At 49.2% G+C, this 20,646-nt stretch overlaps 1 protein-coding gene and 1 non-coding gene across 2 annotated transcripts; both read right to left on the reverse strand.

Moving 5' to 3' along the window:
* Positions 1-4,461: 4,461 nt before the first annotated feature.
* Positions 4,462-11,820, reverse strand: LOC115507376 (homeobox protein ESX1-like). Its single transcript, XM_030305701.1, has 4 exons — positions 11,672-11,820; positions 11,099-11,510; positions 8,882-8,927; positions 4,462-4,884 (listed from the first exon to the last, which is right to left on the reverse strand). Exons 1-4 carry the CDS (start codon positions 11,751-11,753, stop codon positions 4,462-4,464), a joined length of 963 nt encoding a protein of 320 aa, XP_030161561.1. The 5' UTR covers positions 11,754-11,820.
* An 8,312-nt stretch (positions 11,821-20,132) lies between these two features.
* LOC115507977 lies at positions 20,133-20,275 on the reverse strand. The gene has a single exon (XR_003966887.1).
* Positions 20,276-20,646: the final 371 nt, after the last annotated feature.

Below are 20,646 nucleotides of genomic sequence, written 5' to 3' on the forward strand. Positions count from 1 at the left end.
AGGCTCCAGGTTCTGAGCTGTCAGCACAGAGCCCAAAGCATGGCTCAAACCCACGAACCATAAGATCATGACCTGAGCTGAAGTCAGATGTTTAGCTGGCTGAGCCACTCAGGTGCCCCAGCAATGGATTCTTCAATATGACACCAAAGCATAATAGCAACAAAGGAAAAATTACATAAATCAGATTTCATCAAAATTAAGAACTTCGTGCATCCAATGACACTATTAAGATAGTGAAAAGACAACCAACACAACGAGATAAAATATTTGTAAGTCATATATCTGATAAGAGTATAGTTTCCAGGGGCGCCTGGGTGGCTCAGTCCGTTAAGTGTCCAACTCTTGATTTCAGCTCAGGTCACGATCTCGCGGTTTGTGAGATCCGGCCCCTCGTCTCTGCACTGACAGTACGGAGCCTGCTTGGGATTCTCTCTCTCCCTCTCTGTCTCTGTCCCTCCCCTTCTCTCTCTCAAATCAATAAACTTAAGAAAAAAACCCTTAAAAATGAGTAGTTTCCAGGATACATAAAGAATCCTTACAACTCAGCAGTGAAAAAATAAACCACCAAATTAAATGATCAGATGTTTTTTTCCCAAGAATATGTACAAATGGCCAACAAGCATGACAAGATGCTCAATATCATTAGTCGTTAGGGAAATGTAAATCAAAGCCACAACGAGATAACATCTCACATCCACTAGGATGTCTATAATTTAAAAAATGGGATATAATAAGTGTTGGTGAGGATGTGAAGAAACAGGAACCCCCGCACATGGCAAGTGGGAATGTAAAATGGTACAGTTGTTATATGTGACAGTTCCTCGAAAATTCAAACATAAAATTGCCTTGTGACCCAGCAATTCCAATTCTACGTATATACGTTAAAGAATCGAAAATGGGTACTCAAACAAATAATTGTACATGAATGTAGATAGAAGCACTATTTACAACAGCCAAAAGGTGGAAATAACCCAAATTTCCATCCACTGAGGAATGGATAAACAAAATGTGGCATATTCACATAATGGACTATTATTCAACTCAAAACAGGAATGAAGTACTAATACTTGCTACAAACTGGATGAACCTCAAAAACATTACGCTAAGTGAAAGAAGTCAGACACAGAAGGTCACATATTTTATGATTCCATAAATATTAAATATCCAGAAGAGGCAAATTCATAGAGACAGGAAGCAGACTAGAAGTTGCCAGGGGCTGGAGGAGGGAGGAATTGGGGGAATGATGGCCAAATGAATAAGGGGTTTCATTTTGGGGTGATGAATAAGCTTGGAAACTAGATGGTGGTCATGGTGGCAGAATATTGTGAATTGGGGCGCCTGAGTGGCTCAGTCGGTTGAGTGTCCGACCGGGCTCAGGTCATGATTTCCCGGTTCGAGTTCGAACCCCACTGTCAATGCAGAGCCCGCTTTACATCTCTGTCCTCCTCTCTCTGTCTCTACCTCTCCCCTGCTCATGTGCTCTCTCTCTCTCTCTCTCAAAAATAAATAAACATTGAAAAAAAAGGGAACATTGTGCATGCACTAAATGCCACTGAATCGTACACTTTAAAGTGGGTACTTCTGTTATTTGAATTTTACCACGACTTTTAAAAAAGATACAAGGGAAAAATAATCATTATGGAAAGACTGTGATAAAGGGCACAAGAGGCCAAAGATGTGGGACAAGGCATCAGTTTGAAGCTCACAGGCCTCTTGTATGTACTACGCTCCCCCAATTCAATCCCACTCTCCTGAAAATCTAATTGTTGTCTGGGCACATACTGATGAAACGGGCAATAATAGAATGAACATTGAGAAAGAAAGCCTGAAGGTATACAGGGTCAAAATCTAAAAGTAGGTCATTAATCCCTTTGTATTTTTTGTTCTTCCTGAAATTGGTTTCAAATTTTGAATTGTGGGAGGCTTGATGGTATTTTTTCCCCCTGTGGATAAATAAGGTCTAATATCCAGATTTCAAGATCAGGTAGAGCTTAAAACCATATGCTACTTTTGGCCTTAAGTTTTTTACACTGAAATGAATGCAGATACTGCCAAGTAAGACTTTGAATGAGCACTGAAAACGTGACCTGTGTCAAGGCGCCATTCCATCTAAGGTCTCATGGTAGTTAAATCCCTCAGGATAGTGATGAGGACCCATGAAGCCAGATATTACAATTACAAACAGCCAGTTTGATTATCGAATCACTACATTGTGCACCAGAGACGAATACAAGATTGTACATCAACTAAACTTTAAGAGTAATACTTTTTTTAAGGAAATTAAATTAAATTAAAAATACCCAGTTTTCCTCTGGCATCTGACACTATTAAAATACGCAAAAAAGAATAACAAAAAGAATACATTGATCTCCATCAAGGAACATACCTGGAAGTAGATTCAAAAATTGCTATTGAGACTGCAGATCTAGACAGTAGCCCAGTGAGTCTGGAATCCTCCCACCTGAGAAGATGGCTAATCCTTCTTGACAGGAATGCAGGGATTATGCAGTAACCTTAGCAAGGCGGGCTGAAGAGGTGGTTATTCAAGCTCTAAAAAGTGAAATGAATGTTATGGTTAAAAGTTTCCCATTGACTTGCTATCTGAAACTAAACAAAAAACTGGGGGGGGGGGAAGCTTATCTGTTTTCCCTCAAACCCGCTTTTTAATTTCATAGCCACTGGATTCTATTCAGGTTCTACATAGTCCTTGATGGTCCTTGGCTTATCAAATTCAAAAAGAAAACTGTCCTGGCATAAGATATTTTAACACTTTAATTTACTGTTTAGCCTTGACCCTTGGCACGTGAACAGACTGTTAAGTGTTATACAGTCTCACGTGAGCCTTGCGTTTGATAACACGTAAAGTGAACCGACAAAATTTTCATGGAAGAGGTGATTTTATTGTTGTGTACATTTAATATATATGATACAAAGATCTGACTATTGTAATTACTGATTTGGACCACAGATCATGTGTAGTAAAAACGTTTCATACTGTTAAAGAAAAAAATTGCTATTTACACGCAAGGATCCTGGGGTCAGAAACGACGATGGTGCCCAGACTGCTCCTGCAAACACACCTGCCCGGGGAGATGTAGGATGGGCTTGCGGAGCCTGGGTGGAGGGCCCACGGCTACAGACCCAGGCCGTCCAGGTCCCGGCAGGGAAGAAGAAGGTGAGTCACGGCGGCGGCTACGCAGACAGCCTGCGGCTTCGCAGCGCTGGGGGAGGGGCGGGGGGCGGAGGACCGGCCTCGATGGGAGCCTACGCTTCCGCCAACCCGAGGCCACGGCCTGGAACCATCGCCACCGCGGGGGGGGGGGGGTGGTGGGTGGTGGCCCCCGATATCAGATCCGGGAGATCTGCGACGCCCCGGCTCACAGACCCCGCTGCGGCGCCACAACCCAAACCTGGGGGACGGGGGGAGACATTTTGGGTGCACCGGCAAAACTCGTCCCCGGGGCCGGGGTCGTCCTGGCAACGAGAAGGGCTGTGTGTGCCAGTGTAAACAACCCGATCGGGCACCAGGTACACGGTCTCGGTTCCGCAGGAGCCCCTCCGCCACCCCAAGTCCGAGGGGACAAAGACCCAGGTCCTTTCTCAGCTGCGGACTTGAAATGACCGCACGCGAGGACGGCGGGCCATAGGAAGGATTTCGCGGAAAGGTGCCCGGCAGCTGCGAGCTGGGGGCCGAGCGATGCCGGGCCCTGCACCCCTGGGGAGTGGGGGACAGGGGAGAGCGAGCGAGCCCAGCGCCGGCCTGGAAGGGGGTCTCGCCTCGCGGTGCCTCCGCAGGCGCCGGACCCTCCCGCTGGAAGGCCGCGCGGCCCGGTCTGGTCCGCCCGCGGGGCAGGCGCCGGACGCAACTTGGAGAGCACCAGATGCACACCCGGCTGCCGCTTCTCCGGGAGCTGTGAGTAGCCCCTTCCGAGTTTCCCTGCCAGTGCTCGGTTGTGCCCCAGCTCCTCGGGGCGACTGGGGCCCAGCCCCGCCCGGAAGCCCGCCGGTCCCTCCTTAGGGGCTGACGCCACCCGGTCCTGCACCTCTGCGGGGTCGGGCTTGCGCGCGGGGCGGGAGGACGGGGTGGCCGAGGAGAGGGTGGGTCTCTGTAACCCTGCCCCGGGCACGTGGGCACCTTCGGGGATGTGCCTGGCCTGCCGATGGTGGCTCAGGGACAGTACTGCGTGAGAGCAGGTGTCCTCGCCTTTCCCTATGAATGGCATTGCCCATGCAACTGACTGACCCCACACCACACGCAAAAACAATTGTAGAGAATTCACAACTTTATTGAAACTGTAAAAAGTGCCCTAAAATAGGGGGTCAGTGAATTTGACTTCTCTTTAATACATTCAGCACACATTGAATGAACTATTTTTTATGGCAACAGATACAGAAACTTGAATCTGGCTCAAAAACACCTCGGAAAAAAACTGTCACAGATCCAATTCTTTGGGAAAAGGATTAAAGAAGAGCTATGGGTGGTACCGCACCAGGATGGGCCATAGGAGGACAGCCATAGGGAGGGAAAGGTAGAGGGCAGCCAAAGGGAAGGAAAAGTGGAGGGCAGCCATAGGGAGGGAAAGGTGGAAAGTAGCCATAGGGAAGGAAGGGTGGAGGGCAGCCATAGGGAGGGAAACCTAGACAGGACCAAGGTTGAGGAAGCAGGAACATAGGAGGAAAGGGTGGCATGGGCGGGCGAGGTGGCCCCGGCATCACTGGCTCCTGAAAAATCCACACAAAATTCAGCTGCTGAACGAAGATGCCACGGTAGGGTTGACCCGTGTTAATGATGGGAGGGGGGACCGTGGCCATGGGGGTCATGTTTCTGAGCCTCAGTGCCCTCCGCTGTCTTCTCAACTTGGCCCTCCTATTCTTAAACCAAACCTTCAATCAGAGAGAAAAAAGGATCATTTTAGTATGTTGAGCATTGAATGTCATACATGAAAAAAAAAAAAAAAACCCAGCAGGCTACTCTCTACACCCTCAGGGTTTTAAACTGCACCAGGGAAGCTACTTCCTTGTTGCTAAATTATCCTAGGAAAGTTAGCACCGAGGGGTCTCCCTTCAGCTCACCCTCAGACGGCACCCACTATGTGCCAGGCTGTGGCTTGGCTTATTGCTTTCACTCTGTCCTCCCACCTTGCGTATTATTTTTCCCCACCCTGACAAACAGGTGTAGCTGAGGAATGGCACTCCGTCCCTGCTGTCACTCTTACACGTGCTGGGCTGTGTCCTGACAGCTGGCCCTCAGCTGTCCAGCTGCCACTGACTCCTAATCACTAGGCTAGCGTCACCCTGCTTGTGGGGAAGCTCAGCATAAAGTCCTGCTGGGGCGACAACCCCCAGTTTGCAAAGCCCGTCTTCAATGTGCAGTAAATAATCCACAGGCACGTGTGGGATTTTGAAACCAAAGGTGTCTTTGAAGGATGACTAAAGGCTCATTCATTTTCTGAAACCTCTTCATAGTTGAAGGATGGTACTGTGAGCGAGGCTTGGGCTTGGAGGGCCCAGGAGCCTGTGGCTTGTCTTGCTGGGACACAAGTTAAGCTGAAGCACCGGACAGCACCTGGATGTTTTACACTTCGGGGGCAACGAAGGTTTAGCCTGACTAGGACCACATTTACTCAAGTTCTCAAAATCTCTGCCCAGCCAACAGTTCGGGGGCAAAGAGGCACGCCACCGTTGTCCACTCTGCACCCTCCACCCTGCCCCACCCTCCAGACTTCCCTGGGCTCAGCACCCGGTCAGCGCCCTCTGCTCTGGCTACAGTTCCAGGACCCTGGACAGGAGCCACTGCTGCCCAGCAGGGCAGGGCCCCCTAAGCCCCTCTCCTCCACCAGGAGAGCCCCATCCCATCCCTTCTTCTCCTTCCTTTTTTGAGTCGAAGCATAGCTGACAATACAATATTATAGTAGTTTCAGGTGGACAGCACAGTGATTCGTCATTCCTCTACCTTACAAAATGCTCACCACGATCAGTGTAATCACCGTCATCACCATACAAAGTCATTGCTGTATTTTGACTATATTCCTTCTGCTGTACTTTTCATCCCCGGGACTGATTTACTACATGACTGGAACTTGGCGCCTCCTAATGCACTTCACTTATCTTGCCCGTCCCTCTCCCCCTACCCCGCAACCTCCAGTCTCCTCTGTATTACAGTCTGCTTCTGTTTTGTCTGTTCGGTAAGATTCCACACATAAGTGAAATCATATGGTATTCTTTTTTTTTTTTTAATTTTTTTTTTCAACGTTTATTTATTTTTGGGACAGAGAGAGACAGAGCATGAACGGGGGAGGGGCAGAGAGAGAGGGAGACACAGAATCGGAAACAGCCTCCAGGCTCTGAGCCATCAGCCCAGAGCCTGACGCGGGGCTCGAACTCCCGGACCGCGAGATCGTGACCTGGCTGAAGTCGGACGCTTAACCGACTGCGCCACCCAGGCGCCCTGAAATCATATGGTATTCTTAAGGCAACAAGGCGAAACTGACACTTTAGGAAGACAGCTAAGCATGTGGGAGAGGAGTCACAAAATGGCTCCTCCCGCCTATCTGCCAGCTATGAACAGTACAAAAAACAAAACAAAACAAAACACCTGTCCTTTGGACTCCACTGTCCTTTCCACATCGTATTAATGGAATTCCTTTGTATTTAATATTTGTAGACATTCCCAGTTGGCAAAGGTTACTTGAGACTAAGGGCCTCTACTCTCTCTGTTGCCTCATTTTCCCTCTCCCAGCTTAGAGGTTACTCGGTCTTTCTGCTGCTTGAATATGAAAAGTCTAAAGAAACCAGTGCCGGGAGCTCCTTTTGGGGATCCAAGTTTACCAGAGGCCAAGTCTACACAAGTGCAAAGCAGCGTAACTGAGGTAGACACTGATACTAGTTCCACATACCTAATACTGGGTTATCAAAACAACTCTTAACTGTACTCGCAAAATGGTCGAGGGGACACCCATTAAAATGTTCTTCACACAAACGCTTTATGTTCTCAGTTATATGTGGAATCTAAAAAAAAGCTCAACAAACTCATGGAGCAACATCGGATCTGTGAGTGCTAGAAGGGTGGGTGGAGGAAGGGCCTAGAGTCGGTCACAAGGTAAAAATTGCCACTTTTGAGATAAATACGTACCAGGAAGATAATGTAACATAAGGACTAGACTTAACACTGCCACGTGGTACGTATGGCAGTTAAGAGATTCAATTTTCTTAATGTTTGTTTATTTTTGAGAGAGAGCGCGAGCAGGCGAGGCCAGAGAGGCAGACAGAGAGGGAGACAGAGGATCCCAAGAGGGCTCCACGCTGACAGCGGCAAGCTGGGAGCCCCCTTCCTGCCCTTGTGCCCCCTGTCTCTCCCTCTCTCAAAATAAATAAGTACACTTAAAAACAGAAAAAGAAGACCAAAATCTCAGGTGTCAGACATTCCTCGAAGGACCATTCGCTAATGCGTTTGGTACTCTCACAAATTGGAACGTGAGTGATATCCCCAAATAATTCTCCCCTTACCCTCCACCTCTTAGACTGGCTTCCCCCTTTGTTGAGTTGATGCAACCTTGTTTGAAATTGTTGTTTGAGTTTATTTTGTCTTGGACAGATTTCAGAGGTTGCGACTCCCCCCCCCCCCCACGTCTACCATAATGCACAATCTACTCTTTAACTATGTTTTCAGGCTGACAGATCAAAGAATTCTGGGAAATTAAAGTGGAGGCCTGCCACTCTCCACACCCCTTTACCAAACACTTAAAAGCAATAGCTCCAAATTGGAATTAATTAAATTTAAAAATGTTGAAATAAAATAATTTTTTCATTAAAAAATAAAACTGCCTTACTCCAAATCCTAGAGTAACAAATCATAGATGTTAAAAAACAAACAAAACACAAAACAAAACAAAAGGAAACCGACAACAGGAGACCCAGGTACTTTAACTAAAAGCAGTAAGCAGTGAAAATAAAAAACATTTTTGAAATTTTTAAATAAAATTTAAAAAATAAATCAAACGAATTTTATAATTAAAAAATAAAATTGCTTTAGTCTGGATCCTAGAGCAAAAGATCACATTCAAAAGGAAAACCACCACTTGGGGGGCCTGGGTGGCTCAGTTGGTTAAGCGTCCAGCTCTTGATTTCTGCTCAGGTCATTATCTCAGGGTTCGGGAAATTAAGTCCCCATGTCAGGCTCTGTGCTAACAGCTCAGCACCTGCTTGGGATTCTCTCTCTGCCCCTCTCCTGCTCGCACAGACTCTCTCTCTCTCTCTCAAAATAAATAAACTTAAAAAAGGAATATACGTGCAATATACTACATATTTTTTATATGTACATTTATATATTAAGTGTATTTCTGCTTTAGATAAATATAAGCATTATTTCATGAATTAAATGTATTGTATATCTTATATAATTTATATTTACTACATTACACACATATTTTTGTATTTATAATATATATAAAATACATATATAGTTATATTAGCACGTAAATATATATTGCACATAAAAATCAGTATACTATACATGTGACATATAATTATAAAAATATGTGTATTATAAGTCTACTTTAGTGACCTATGAAAGTACATACAGTAAGGTGTGGCTTAGACAAAGGTGTATATATGTGTGTATGCAAGGGATACTATCCTATACCAGTTTTTTCATTCCTTTAGGAAATCATGTTCCCTCTGGTAATGGGCAATTTCCAAAACCTGGGCTTTATGTATCCCACCTTCCCCTCCGCAAGACCCAAAAGTTCAACACTTATTTCCCAAATCTAAAAAAGGCAACGAAAACACAGAAACGTGAGAAAGTCTATGACCAAGGTGCCCCAAATCCTGAAACAGGTTTAAAATGGCTCCCAGCAAAATTGTTTTTTTCGGGTTTACTGACCTGCACTCTGGCTACAGGCACATTCATGAATCTCGAAAGTTCCTGGCTGAGGGGAGAAAAATCGCAAGGATCAGTATGTGGAGTTGGCCGTGAGTTAAAATACAGCATTTTTCATTCATCTTTTGAAAAATTGTTTTCGGGGAGATGTCAGTGACATTTTATGAACCAGTTTCTGCACTAGGAAAAGTCACGCCATTTCAGGATTTACAGTGAGGTTCAGTTGACAAAGAATTTAAGGGAAGCCAAGTCTTGGTGGGTAAAGGAGGCACAGTCCCCAAGAACACGTGACATTCTAATTCAGTTTCTTTTAGTGTTATCAACACCAAAATGAAAAAGAATCTGACTGAGGAACTATCTGTGTGGACTTTCAGTCATTGCTCTTACCCAATTTATGGGTTAAATTAGAGCCCTAAGGGGCGCCTGGGTGGCTCAGTTGGTTGAATGCCCGACTTCGGCTCAGGTCATGATCTCTCGGTCGGTGAGTTCCAGCCCCGTGTCCGGCTCTATGCTGACAGCTCAGAGCCCGGAGCCTGTTTCAGATTCTGTGTCTCCCTCTCTCTCTGCCCCTCCCCCGTTCATGCTCTGTCTCTCTCTGTCTCAAAAATAAATAAACGTTAAAAAAATTTTTTTAATAAAAAAATAATGATAAATTAGAGCCCTAAAACAACATGCGTTCTCTCTCTCTCTCTCTCTCTCTCTCTCTGTCTCTCCCCTCCCCTCCCATCCCGTCCCCTCCCCCATCTCTCTTTATCTATCAGTAATGAACCCAGTTAAGAGTACATGCCCACTAGAGGCTAAAGGATGGCACAAACTGCTGTTTATTCCTTGGTCGTGCTTTGTTACATTTTTCTATCACTAACTTCCCCCCTGCCATCCACCATCCACCCCCCCAACACACACAACACACACACACACACACACACACACACACTCCCCCCCCCCCCACTATTCTGTAAGGGGTAGCTTGAGGCTTCCTTTGAGGGCAGTTTTCCCGTCGGCACGATTTAATTTTAATTTTTTTCAATTTTATTATTTTTTCTTTTCTTTTTTTAAATGTTTATTTATATTTGAGACAGCGCCACGCGCAAGCGTGGAAGGGGTGAACAGGGAGGGAGACAGAATCCAAAGCATTTCAGGCAAAGTCAGAGGTGGGGCTGGAATCCCAGAACGCCGAGAGATCTCTCGACCTGACGAAGTGGGACGCTCAACTACTGAGCCACCCAGGCGCCCGATTTACGGTTTTCGTAAGTAGGCTACGGGTCCAAAATGGGGCTTGAACTCACGACTCGAGATCAAAATTCATATGCTCTACGGACTGAGCCAGCCGCGCCCCTTTTCTTCTTCTTTAAATTTTAATTTATTTTTAAAGACCTCTAGCAAAGTTTAAGGGAATGCAGAACATTCACTACTCGAGACCGTTTTCCGGCGCACTATTTAAAAATGTCCAAATCAGGGCAGGGCCGACTGGCGGGTTCGGTTGCAGGAGCCTGTGACTCTCAACGTCAAGGGTCATGAGTTCCAGCCCCACGTTGGGTGTATTTAAAATACATAAATTGGGATTACTTTAGTGAGTTGGGATCACCTCAAATACGTAAATAATTTAAAAATAACACTAAAATTTAAAAATAACACTAAAAACCGGTGCAGAAATAATCCACAACGAGCAGATTTATCACCATTTTAAGCAAAGGCGGGATCCTACTAGCCCGTTTGCTCCCGCGTCTCAGACTTCTCGCCCTCGCCCCTTCCCCCCCGCCCCCCCCCCCCTCGCTTCTAGTAGGACTTTCTAGGACTTTCTTCTATTAGCCGCAGCGGACAGTTTCCCGGCTCCAGATGTTCCACTCCACCTGAACGTCCCCCTTGGTCCCCACCCGCAGAGCCCTCAGCTCCCGCCTAAACCAAGGGAGGCGCGGGACCGGCAGCCTCGAGGGCCCGGTAGGTTTTACTTCAGCCACGAGGAGAGAGACACGTGACAAGCCTCCGCGCCGCCCCCCCCCCCCCCTCGCCCCCCCCCCCCCCACTCGCCGCCGTCCCGTTCCCGCCGTCGCTCCCCCCCCCCCGCCAGTCTCCGCCACGGTCCCCCCAACGCCCTAGTCCGCGTCCCTTCCCCCCCCCCCCCCCCCCGCCCCCCCCCCCCCCCCCGCGCGCCGTCCCCGCCAACCCCAGCCACTCCCCCCCGAACCCGGGCACCCGCGCCCACCGCAGCGGCCCACTTACCGCGTGGTGGGGCTGGGACAGTGGGTGCTCTGGAACAAGCTCTCCAGCTGGCGCATCTGCTGGGGGGTGAACTTGATGAGGCGACCCACCGGCCACCTCCCTCCCCGAGCGGGACCCGGAGCCGCGGCCGGGGGCAACTGCCCCTCCGGCCTTGGCTCCTCCGGCTTCGGCTCCTCCGGCTTCGGCTCCTCCGGCTTCTCATCGCGGGTTTCGTGACCCGCGGGCCACGGATATCCAGCGCCCACATCGCCGGCCCCCTCCTCGCCGTCACCGTCACCATGGTTGTCGTCCCCATGGCTGTCTCCTTCCTTCTGGATTTGTATGCCTGCCGCCCGCTGCTGAGGTGCGAACTCTGACCCTGCTTCCTCAGCCGCTTGGTCTCCGGTAAGCGACATCCCCGCTTGCTTGGTTTCTGCAAAGGAAGAAATCCAGAGACAAATTATCAGCATCAGAGCCCAGGCTGTGGGGAGGAGGCGAGGGGAGGCATTTGAGGGGTGGCCAGACCGCTCCCCTCGCCCAGGGACCCTTCATTTCTGGGACGTGGCGAAGACGCTGGTCCCGACGGGCACAGACCACGCGGCTCTTCCCGGTCCTCGTCGACTCCCAGGCTGGGGAAGTCCGTGACTTCGCGCTTGAATTGGTTGAAAGGATCCATAGTATCCCTCTGCCGTCTTGTGTAGACTCTGCGTCGGGACCTGCTGGATCCCTGGGTCACACATGAAGCGGTGGCCTGCCACTGAGCTCCGGCTACGTTGCCGTGCCGTCGAGTTCAGCTACCCAGCGTCCCGCTAGGCGCTTTATATATACCACCCTCTAGTGGGGGTTGGGCTCGCCGAGGTGCGCATGCGGCTGGGCTTGGGCACCAAGTGGGCGGGTGCTCCTGCCAAGAGGGCTGGGGTGGGGAGCACTTGCTCTAAGGCATCGGAGGGGACTCTGGGTAACCAGAGCTGGCGGCTTCGGTTGTAGCTTAGCTCGTGTCCCCCAAACTGGCGGCATGTCTCCCCCACTCCCGAGCAAGGGGCTGTGCGGCATTGTGTTTGCCTATTTCCGTAGGGTGAGAGACAGACCTCACCCTAGGTCGAGACCTGGCAGAAATGTTGGGACAATCTCTCTTGGGCCAGCCCCACCCCCACCCCCACCCCCCAACCTCTGGACCTAGCAGCCGGTACTAAGCAGGGAATAGTCATCAAACGAATGTGATCAGCTCTGAGGTGGCACACTCTGAGTTTTTTCAGCGAGATGCTGAAGTTAGAGCCCGCCAAACTCCCGGGTACCCGGGAACAGGAGCTGGGGCTTGGGGTTGGTGATCGTGCCTGGTGCTCAGATGCACTATGCAAATAAAACCACACGTGCCCCTTGGGAAAGTCCGGTGCCTCCAGAATTTTAGTGATGAAGCTACATCTCGGTGCAGGGCTACAAACCTGCACAGTGCATTCAAGGCTGCTTAAAGTGCACAAAGCTCCTGCTTTTTTTTTCTTCCAATTTTTCTTTTTCAAATATTTGTTTCTTTGTCTCATTGTAACCGCCTATCCTGAAGCATTCCTGCACAGCAGCTATGCCTCTAGCCATAGATTTCTCTATACAAGCATGCATATCCCTGAAGGGTTGGGACCTTTGGGACGCGGGTAATTTCCCGCCGCCATTTCTCCCTTCCCTCAGCCTCTCGGTTTTTCTAGAAAGATCTTCCTGAGCCCTCGCTGAGGGAATAAATGAAGTTTACTACTTTTGTTTTTATTTATTTTGAGAGAGAGCACAAGCGGGGCGGGAAGGACAGAGGATCTCAAGGGGGCTCTGTGCTGAAGGCAGAGAGCCCGATGGGGGGCTGGACCTCATGAACCCAAAGATCATGAAGTGAGCCAAAGCCAGATGCTTAACCGACTGAGCGACGCAGGCACCCCTAAATAAATTTCGTTTCTTGTTGGTTGTTTCCTTTTTCTTTTCCTTTTTTATTTATTTATTTTTCTTACGGCAGGGATACGTTTTTATTGGTCGGAGAGTTGAATTTATGTAGGGTTTTGGTTTCTCCAGGTGAGTACAGAAAAGAGACAAGGGGCAAGAGATTTGGGGCATAGCAAGGAATCCGTGATAAAGAGTGACTCTACATAGTTTTATATAGTTTGTCAAAACTCAACAAATGTAAGTTTGAGATTTGTGCACTCTTTTGTATGTCACTTTTACATCAACAGAGGAAACCTGTAAGCAAATACTGAACTCCACTTAATGGTATGCATGCTTATTTCTTGTCAAATAAAAGGGAGCAGACCAGATTGAGGGCTCTGTGGTTTTCCCCGCCAGAACTGTTTTATTGATGTTCCAAGACTCGTTAATATCCTAAATATTGAAAACGGCGTCCCACAGTGGGCCTTATGCTCGACAGCGTGCTCGATTTATATCCCTCGTTTACCCCACGGCCATTCTCCTCACCCCCATTTGAATTGAGACACTCCATCATTTCTGTGGGTTCCTAAACGCATCACGGGCCCTAGTCGCCTCACCCGCTGAGTCTCAGGGATAAGTGCCCCTGCCTCATGCCCCTGGAGGATGGGTAAGAAACTAACTAAAAGAGGTTTGCGGACCAATTCGTTTTCAAAGAGGTGGTAAGGGATGCGAGGTGACTGCGTCCTCCTGACGACTTTAACCAGATGTTTCCTCCTCAGGGAGGCCCTTGTTGAATGCCGCAGGCACCTCCCCCGCCTCGGCTGGACACCCTCTGCCCAGTTTCGACTTGAGATCAGTTATTGCGTGAGCGGCCTACGAGGGCTTTCATTCTGTTTGTGCTGGACTAGCTGCGATTATCCGTGACCGCTGAGGGGGCGCGTTCTTTCGTGTCTCCCGTTCCCACGGAGCCTTCCCGCTGGCTCCGTCTCAGTCCCTCCCGTGTCCCGAGACAACTATTGCCCTACCTTGGCATCAGTTGTGGTAGTATTTTCTTCAGTAACTTCACACTCTGCAAACCTTAACAACCGAATGGAGCCTCGTCCTAAGCAAAAATAGCCACGACTGGGGTTCGATGTGCCGGGTTTATGGCCGTGGGCGCTCTGGAGCCAGCCTGCCGGGGTCTGCGTCGCGGCTTGCTCGCCCTGGCTAGCTGGCTAACCTGTCGAGTTGCTGAGTCTCAGTTTCCTCAGGTGTCCTCATCCGTATAACGAGGACAGCAATAGCCACCACCTCACCAGGGTGCTGCGGGAGCAATTGAGGTGACAAAAGTAAAATATTTCCGGTGGCCACACCACACTGTCTCACGTTTCTGATTTCAGCCAATTTTGTGTCTCTTTATTCGCAAGGGTCCGTGAGAGAAGACAGGTGCTGGTTGTTCTCTGGCAGTTGACAACGCGGACAGGAAGTTTTCTTGTGACCGCCAGGTCTCCAGGGCTACACGTCATTTGGGGTCTTTATTTTTTAACTCTTTTTTTCAGGAATCTCTCCACCCAACGTGGGGCTCGAGCCCATGGCCCTGAGAGCAAGAGTCACACTCCCCCAACTGAGCCAGCCAGGCGCCCCGCTACCTGTCTGTTTGTACCTACCTGGGCTCCAGTCACCAAACCTCGTGGCCTGCTGCGCTTACGGGGCCCCGTGGCAGGTAGTGTGGGCAGTGCCTCCAGCGCAGACTCAGCCTTTGTGCCCTGGCTTCTCCCAGTCTGAGCAGAGGGATCAGCCCACGTGAGAGAAAGACGCTGAAAATGATGGAGCCCCACCCCCACTAAGTTGCTCTGTGGCCCAGGTAGATCAGCTGACATCCCTGTGCCTCCCGTGCCGCATCTGTACGATGGGGATCACGATGGCGCCCCCTCTCCTGAGCTGAGAAGCGTACAAGGTAATAGAAGGAAGGCCCACAGGACGGGCTCAGACGACCGGAGCTGATGCTGGAGGTAAGGGGTCAGGGCTGAGGGGGCTCGGGCTGTGCTTGGGCCCTCGCTGTGATCGAAGGTGCCGGACGTGGAGCATAACCCCTGCCCCTGGGCGGATGTGCGAGCCTGTGGAGTGAACGTGGCCGTGCTTGCTCGTGCCGGTGACCTCACGCGAGTGCCGGCTGCGCACCGGGGCCTGGCTGACGAATCTTGCAGCTGTCCGCGGGGAGGGGAGGAGAGTGGTGCGAGGCATCGCTGTTTCTTACTGAGGCGAGGCGACGGAGGCTTGGAGAGGTTGGGTGACCTTCCCAAGGTTATGCAGCTTGGTGGAAGTGGGCAAGGGTCCAAACCTCTGAAGACTGTTGCTGGCAGCCCCTGGTAGAAGCGGAGTTGGCTTTCGGGGAGTAGCGGGGCCTCCCTCACGTCTCAGAGTGAGCCAAAGTTTGGTAAATGCTAAGCAGGCTGTGCGCAGAACTGCAGTTAGGGGGGGGAGGAGAGGGGCGCCCGGGTGGCTCGGTCGGTTAAGCGACGGACTCTTGGTACTGGCTCTGGTCATGATGTCGTGGTTGTGAGATCAAGCCCCATATGGGGCTGCGGCCCAGCGTGGCTCCTGCTTGGGATTCTCTGTCTCCGGCTCTCTGCCCCTACCCGACTCGTGCGCGCCTGCTCTCTAAATAAACAAACGTCCGTGCCAACAAAGACAATAGGAGAGGCTATCGCGAGCAGCCCCAGGAAGGAAGAAGTAGAAAGCTGATCTCAGGAGACCCAGACACAGCCAGGGTGGCTGTGGAGCGTGACCTCGAGAGGGAGCTAGAGAAGAGTCTGCAGAGAACTCCATATCCAGCAGGGAAATCAAGTTTAAATATTACGTTGGGGTCGAATTCAAGGGAGGTGTTGGGATATGTGCATCTGGGAGGATGGAACCCTGTAAGTTTGGGGCAAGCGAGACTCATGAAAACAGTGTTTTAGGATGGGGTTCTTGGAGGGGAGTCCCAGATGGCTCTGGGCTCGGCTCACTGCAGTTACTGGGCTAGGGGATCAAGGTGGAGAGCCAGAGTCCCTGCTTGGAGGCCACACCGGTCCACAAGGTGCATGAGGCGTCCCCTGGAATTGGAATGTAAACGTCTGTGCGTGTAGTGGCATTACACTTTCATCAGCTAGAGTGGCGACCGCGCCCCTAACCCCCCCTTCCGCCTTCGTAAATATTATAGCAGAGAACAGGGGGCTGAGCAAAGCGAGCGGGCTCTGGAGTTGGGTGGAGCACACGTGTCTGGTTTCCGGGCACAGCCGTGTTCTTCTGCTTTCGTGGTATATTCTCACCTCATGACACTGGCAAGCCTTCCTGTCCCTGTGCCTCCGTTTCCCCAACTGGAAATAGGGCAACTCTTCCTATTACTACCACTGTTTACTAAACTAATGATGGTCAACTCACAGAATTCTTAGGAAGTCGGAATGAAGTATGGAAAAGTAGTTTCCTTCCCTCGCCTTCCCTCCCTCCCTCTCTCTCTTCCTTCCTCCCTTCCCCTGTTCTTCCCTCCCTAGATTCCTCCTTCCCTTTCTACCTCTCTGCCTTCTTCCCTGCCATCCTCTTCCCTCCTACCTCCTTCTCACCCTCCTCCCACTCTGTTCCCTATCCATCCCTCACCTCCCTCCATCTTCCCTCTTTCTCCTCCCTCTTCCCACTCCCTCCTTCCCTCCCTGTCTTTTCTCCCTCCTCCTTCCTTCCTTCTCTCCCCCCTCTTCCCTCCCTATTTCCCTCTCTATTGTGTGTGTGTGTGCACATGTTCGTGCATGTACCTCACTGCATTTAATTGTCTAAATGTGTCTATGTACTAAAAACAAGCACCAAAGATATAAGCAAGTCATGGAGAGAAAGAAAATACATGAGTTAAAATCACATATAATCTAGAACAAGGCAAATGTCACACGTAAGTAATAACGCAATATATGGAAGTGCAAAGAAGGCAGAATTCACATCAGTACAAATAAGAAAACAGTCGGAGGAGGTAGATTTTAAGATGACTCTTGAAGCGTGGGTACAAGGTCTTCCTGGCCTTCCCCAAATAAATGCTTCTTCCTCAGTAACAAAAGTGACACGTATTGGGCACTCGGCTGGTTCAGTTGGTAGGTCTTGGACTCTTGATCTCAGGGGTGTTAAGTTTGGGCCCCACGTTGGGCATAGAGTTTACTCAAAATCACTAGGTATGGAAAGAGCCAAATGTCCATCGATGGATGAATGGATAAAGAAGATGTGGTATATATATTTACAATGGAGTATTACTTAGCAATCAGAAAAGAATGAAATCTTGCCATTTGCCACTACATGGATGGAACTAGAGGGCATTATGCTAAGCGAAATCAGTCAGCCCAAGACAAATATCATGACTTCACTCATGAGGAATTTAAGATACAAAATAGATGAACATAAGGGAAGGGAGGCAAAAATAATATAAAAACAGGGAGGGAGATGAAACATAACAGACTTTTAAATACAGAGAACAAACTGAGGATTGCTGGAGGGGTTGTGGGAGGGGGGATGAGCTAAATGGGTAAGGGGCACAAAGGAATCTACTCCTGAAATCATTGTTGTACTATATGCTAACTTGGATGTAAATTAAAAAAATAGATACATAAATAATAAATCTTTAGGGGTGCCTGGGTGGCTCAGTTGGTTGAACGCCTGACTCTTGATTTTGGCTCAGGTCTTGATCTCATGGTTGGTGAGATTGAGTACTATGTGAGGCTTGCGCTGAGAGTGGAGCTTGCTTAAGATTCTCTGTCTCCCTGTCCCTCTGCCCCTTCTCCGCTCATGCTCTCTCTCTCAAAATAAATAAATAGACATTTATTTATTTATTTATTTATTTATTTATTTATTTATTTGCCTTTTTTTTACAATAAGTTGTAAAAATGTTTTTAATGTTTCTTTTTTTTTATATATATGAAATTTATTGACAAATTGGTTTCCATACAACACCCAGTGCTCATCCCAAAAGGCGCCCTCCTCAATACCCATCACCCACCCTCCCCTCCCAATAAATAGACATTTAAAAAATAATGAAATAAAAATAAAATCTTTAAAAAAAGGTAACACATTATTGTGATTTATATGGAAAGTATGAAGACACCAAAAATAAAACTTATTAAACTCGGCGCGCCTGGTGGCTCGGTCGGTTGAGCATCAGACTTTTGATTTTGGCTCAGGTCATGATCTCAGGGTTTGTGGGATTGAGCCCCATGTCAGGCTCGGTGCTGACAGTATATGGAACCTGGTTGGGAATCTCTCTGTCTCTCCGCATCTCTCTGCCCTTTCCCTGCTCAGTCTGTCTCTCAAAATAAAGAATGAAAAATAGAAAAGCATATTAACCTCAACTATAACCCTGCCAAATATCCAAGGGTAATAATGGAAATGTTATTTTTCAGGTTGTTTTCTTATAATTTCTTTTCCAAGTACTACTGTATTCCACATTGTATCTGATATTCTGACATTTCATCACAACCATTTCCTACATTTTTAAAAAGTTTGTATTTATTTATTTTGAGAGAGAGAGCACACAAGCAGGGGAGGGGCAGAGGGAGAGGAAGAGAGGGAATCCCAAGCAGGCTCCGTGCTGTCAGCGCCTGACAAGGGGCTCAGACTCACGAACTGCGAGATCATGACCTGAGTGGAAACCAAGAGGTGGACGCTTAACCGAATGAGCCACCCAGGAGCCCCAGGCATTTCCCACATCTTAAAAAATATTGGAAATCTTAGTGGCCATTCACAACCTCACTCACAGGGGCCGTGATTAGCTGCTAAGGGGTGTTCTTCCTACCCATGATTATACTGTAATTAACAGACAAGCCAGATAGCCTCCTGGTAAGGCTGCCATTCCCTACAGAGTAAAGAGATAACCAGAATTTCTTCCAGACCCTGCTAAGAATGACCAGGAAGTGGTTCAGACTGAGGCCAATGTTCAGGGGCTGATAGCAGCAATAGAAGAGGCTTTCCCTCCTAAGGTGAGTTGGCCTAAGGCTGGATATTTTGACACTGGAGTTAGGGAATAATCCACACATAGAACACAACAGACGAGCAACAAATGTATGTTTCGTGAAGCTGAGTCTGATAGGTAGGGTCCAGCATAAAGTCCAAGTACCTGGGCCTCCTGCGGTCGCTTTTTCCCCCCTTTTTCCCCACAGAGAGTAGTTTATTGCTTTTAGAACAAAATAAGATGCTCTCAGAACTTGTCTTACTGAAGAAAATACTTTTAGAACTTTTTAAAACTTTCTAACACACTATTTTCTCAACTGATGAAGTAGGTACTTCGATGTAGAAAACGTGCCAGAGATTTGTGCCCAGGCAGCATGGCACGGCCCACAATCGTGTGGGCCCAGAGCTGTCCCACTGGATGCAGCTAACTGCTCACAAGCACACTTCGTGGGGGCGCCTGGGGGGCTCAGTCGGTTGAGCGTCCGACTTCGGCTCAGGTCATGATCTCGCCGTTTGTGAGTTCCAGCCCCGCGTCGGGCTGTGTGCTGACAGCTCAGAGCCTGGAGCCTGCTTTGGAATCTGTGTCTCTCTCTTCTCCCTGCCCCTCTCTCCCTCATGCTCTCTCTCTCTCAAAAATAAATAAACATTAAAAAAATTTTTTAAAAGAGCAGGCGTTGTGCTTGCTGCCCGTGCACTGTCAGACCTGCAGTGTTCCTTCTCCCCCAGAACCCACTCCCGGGTCCTGCTCACTGCCCTGGGCCCTGCATTCCTGCACCAGACCCTGCCCAGGAGGCACAGGTGCGGGCAGATAGCTGGAGCTGCCAGACTGGCCCCCAAGTTCATCCAGGCAAGGAAAAACGGTGTGTTTCCTCCTCGGTTAGGTGGCCTCAGATGCCCCTTCCACAATGGGCGTCACCGTTTCTGGACACCCCTCTTCCAGGTAACATCTACTCGGCGGCCCAAAGCAGTAGGATGCCTGGGACGGAGAGGTCCCCCTCATTCACTGGCCTCTCTGTGGTAGGTGACTACATGTTGTGTGGGCGCGCGTCCTCGCCTGTGCAGCAGGCGGGGTGGGGGGCCCAGCCACTTTTGGGGCAACGTAGCCCCGGATCAGCGCACAAGAGCCTGGTGGTGTCTAAGGAAAGTCCCAAACCCTGAGCCCCGTGCTGCCACTGAAGGCCCTGGCCTAGTAACACCCAAATAGGGCCTCACAACTACAAAAAGTCTCACGGAGGAAAACAAGGCTACCCGACACGTTGCAGCCATGACGGCCACCCTCAAGAGCTGATCTTGGCCTCCAGTCCTGGCCGAGGAGAAAAGGGACACCCCTGCGCCCCAGCAGAGCCCCATGAGACAGAAGCCCTCTCCCGCTGCAGTTGTGGTTTTCTTTCGAAGTAGAGTTGACAATGTGGCGTTGTTTTCAGGTGTACAACTTTGTGGTTCCGCAATTCTATACATTTCGACATGCTCGCTGCGATAAGTGTGGTTACCGCCTGTCGCCGTGCAACATTATCAAAACACTAATGACCATGTGTCCCATGCTGTACTTTTAGCCCTATGAAATCCTGAAGTATTTTATAACTGGAAGTTTGTACCTCTTAATCCCCTTCATCTGTGGAACCCACGCCCCATCTACCTCCCCTCTGGCAACCACCATGTTGTTCCTAAGGGACCCAGGGCAAGCCACCCCAAAATATACCAAAATGGCATATTGATTATTTTGGATTAAAGCT

The sequence above is a fragment of the Lynx canadensis genome, chromosome X (genome assembly GCF_007474595.2).
Source record: "Lynx canadensis isolate LIC74 chromosome X, mLynCan4.pri.v2, whole genome shotgun sequence".
In the NCBI taxonomy this organism is placed as follows: Eukaryota; Metazoa; Chordata; class Mammalia; order Carnivora; family Felidae; genus Lynx; species Lynx canadensis.

What these genes read in the sequence shown, in the direction of transcription:
- LOC115507376 (XM_030305701.1), bottom strand. Translation starts at nt 11,753, where the DNA reads ATGGATCCTTTCAACCAATTCAAGCGCGAAGTCACGGACTTCCCCAGC. An exon ending in GGACCGGGAAGAGCCGCGTG is followed by an intron (nt 11,511 to 11,671) that starts GTCTGTGCCCGT and finishes CTTCCTTTGCAG; the next exon opens with AAACCAAGCAAGCGGGGATG. An exon ending in TGCCTGTAGCCAGAGTGCAG is followed by an intron (nt 4,885 to 8,881) that starts GTCAGTAAACCC and finishes CTCTGATTGAAG; the next exon opens with GTTTGGTTTAAGAATAGGAG.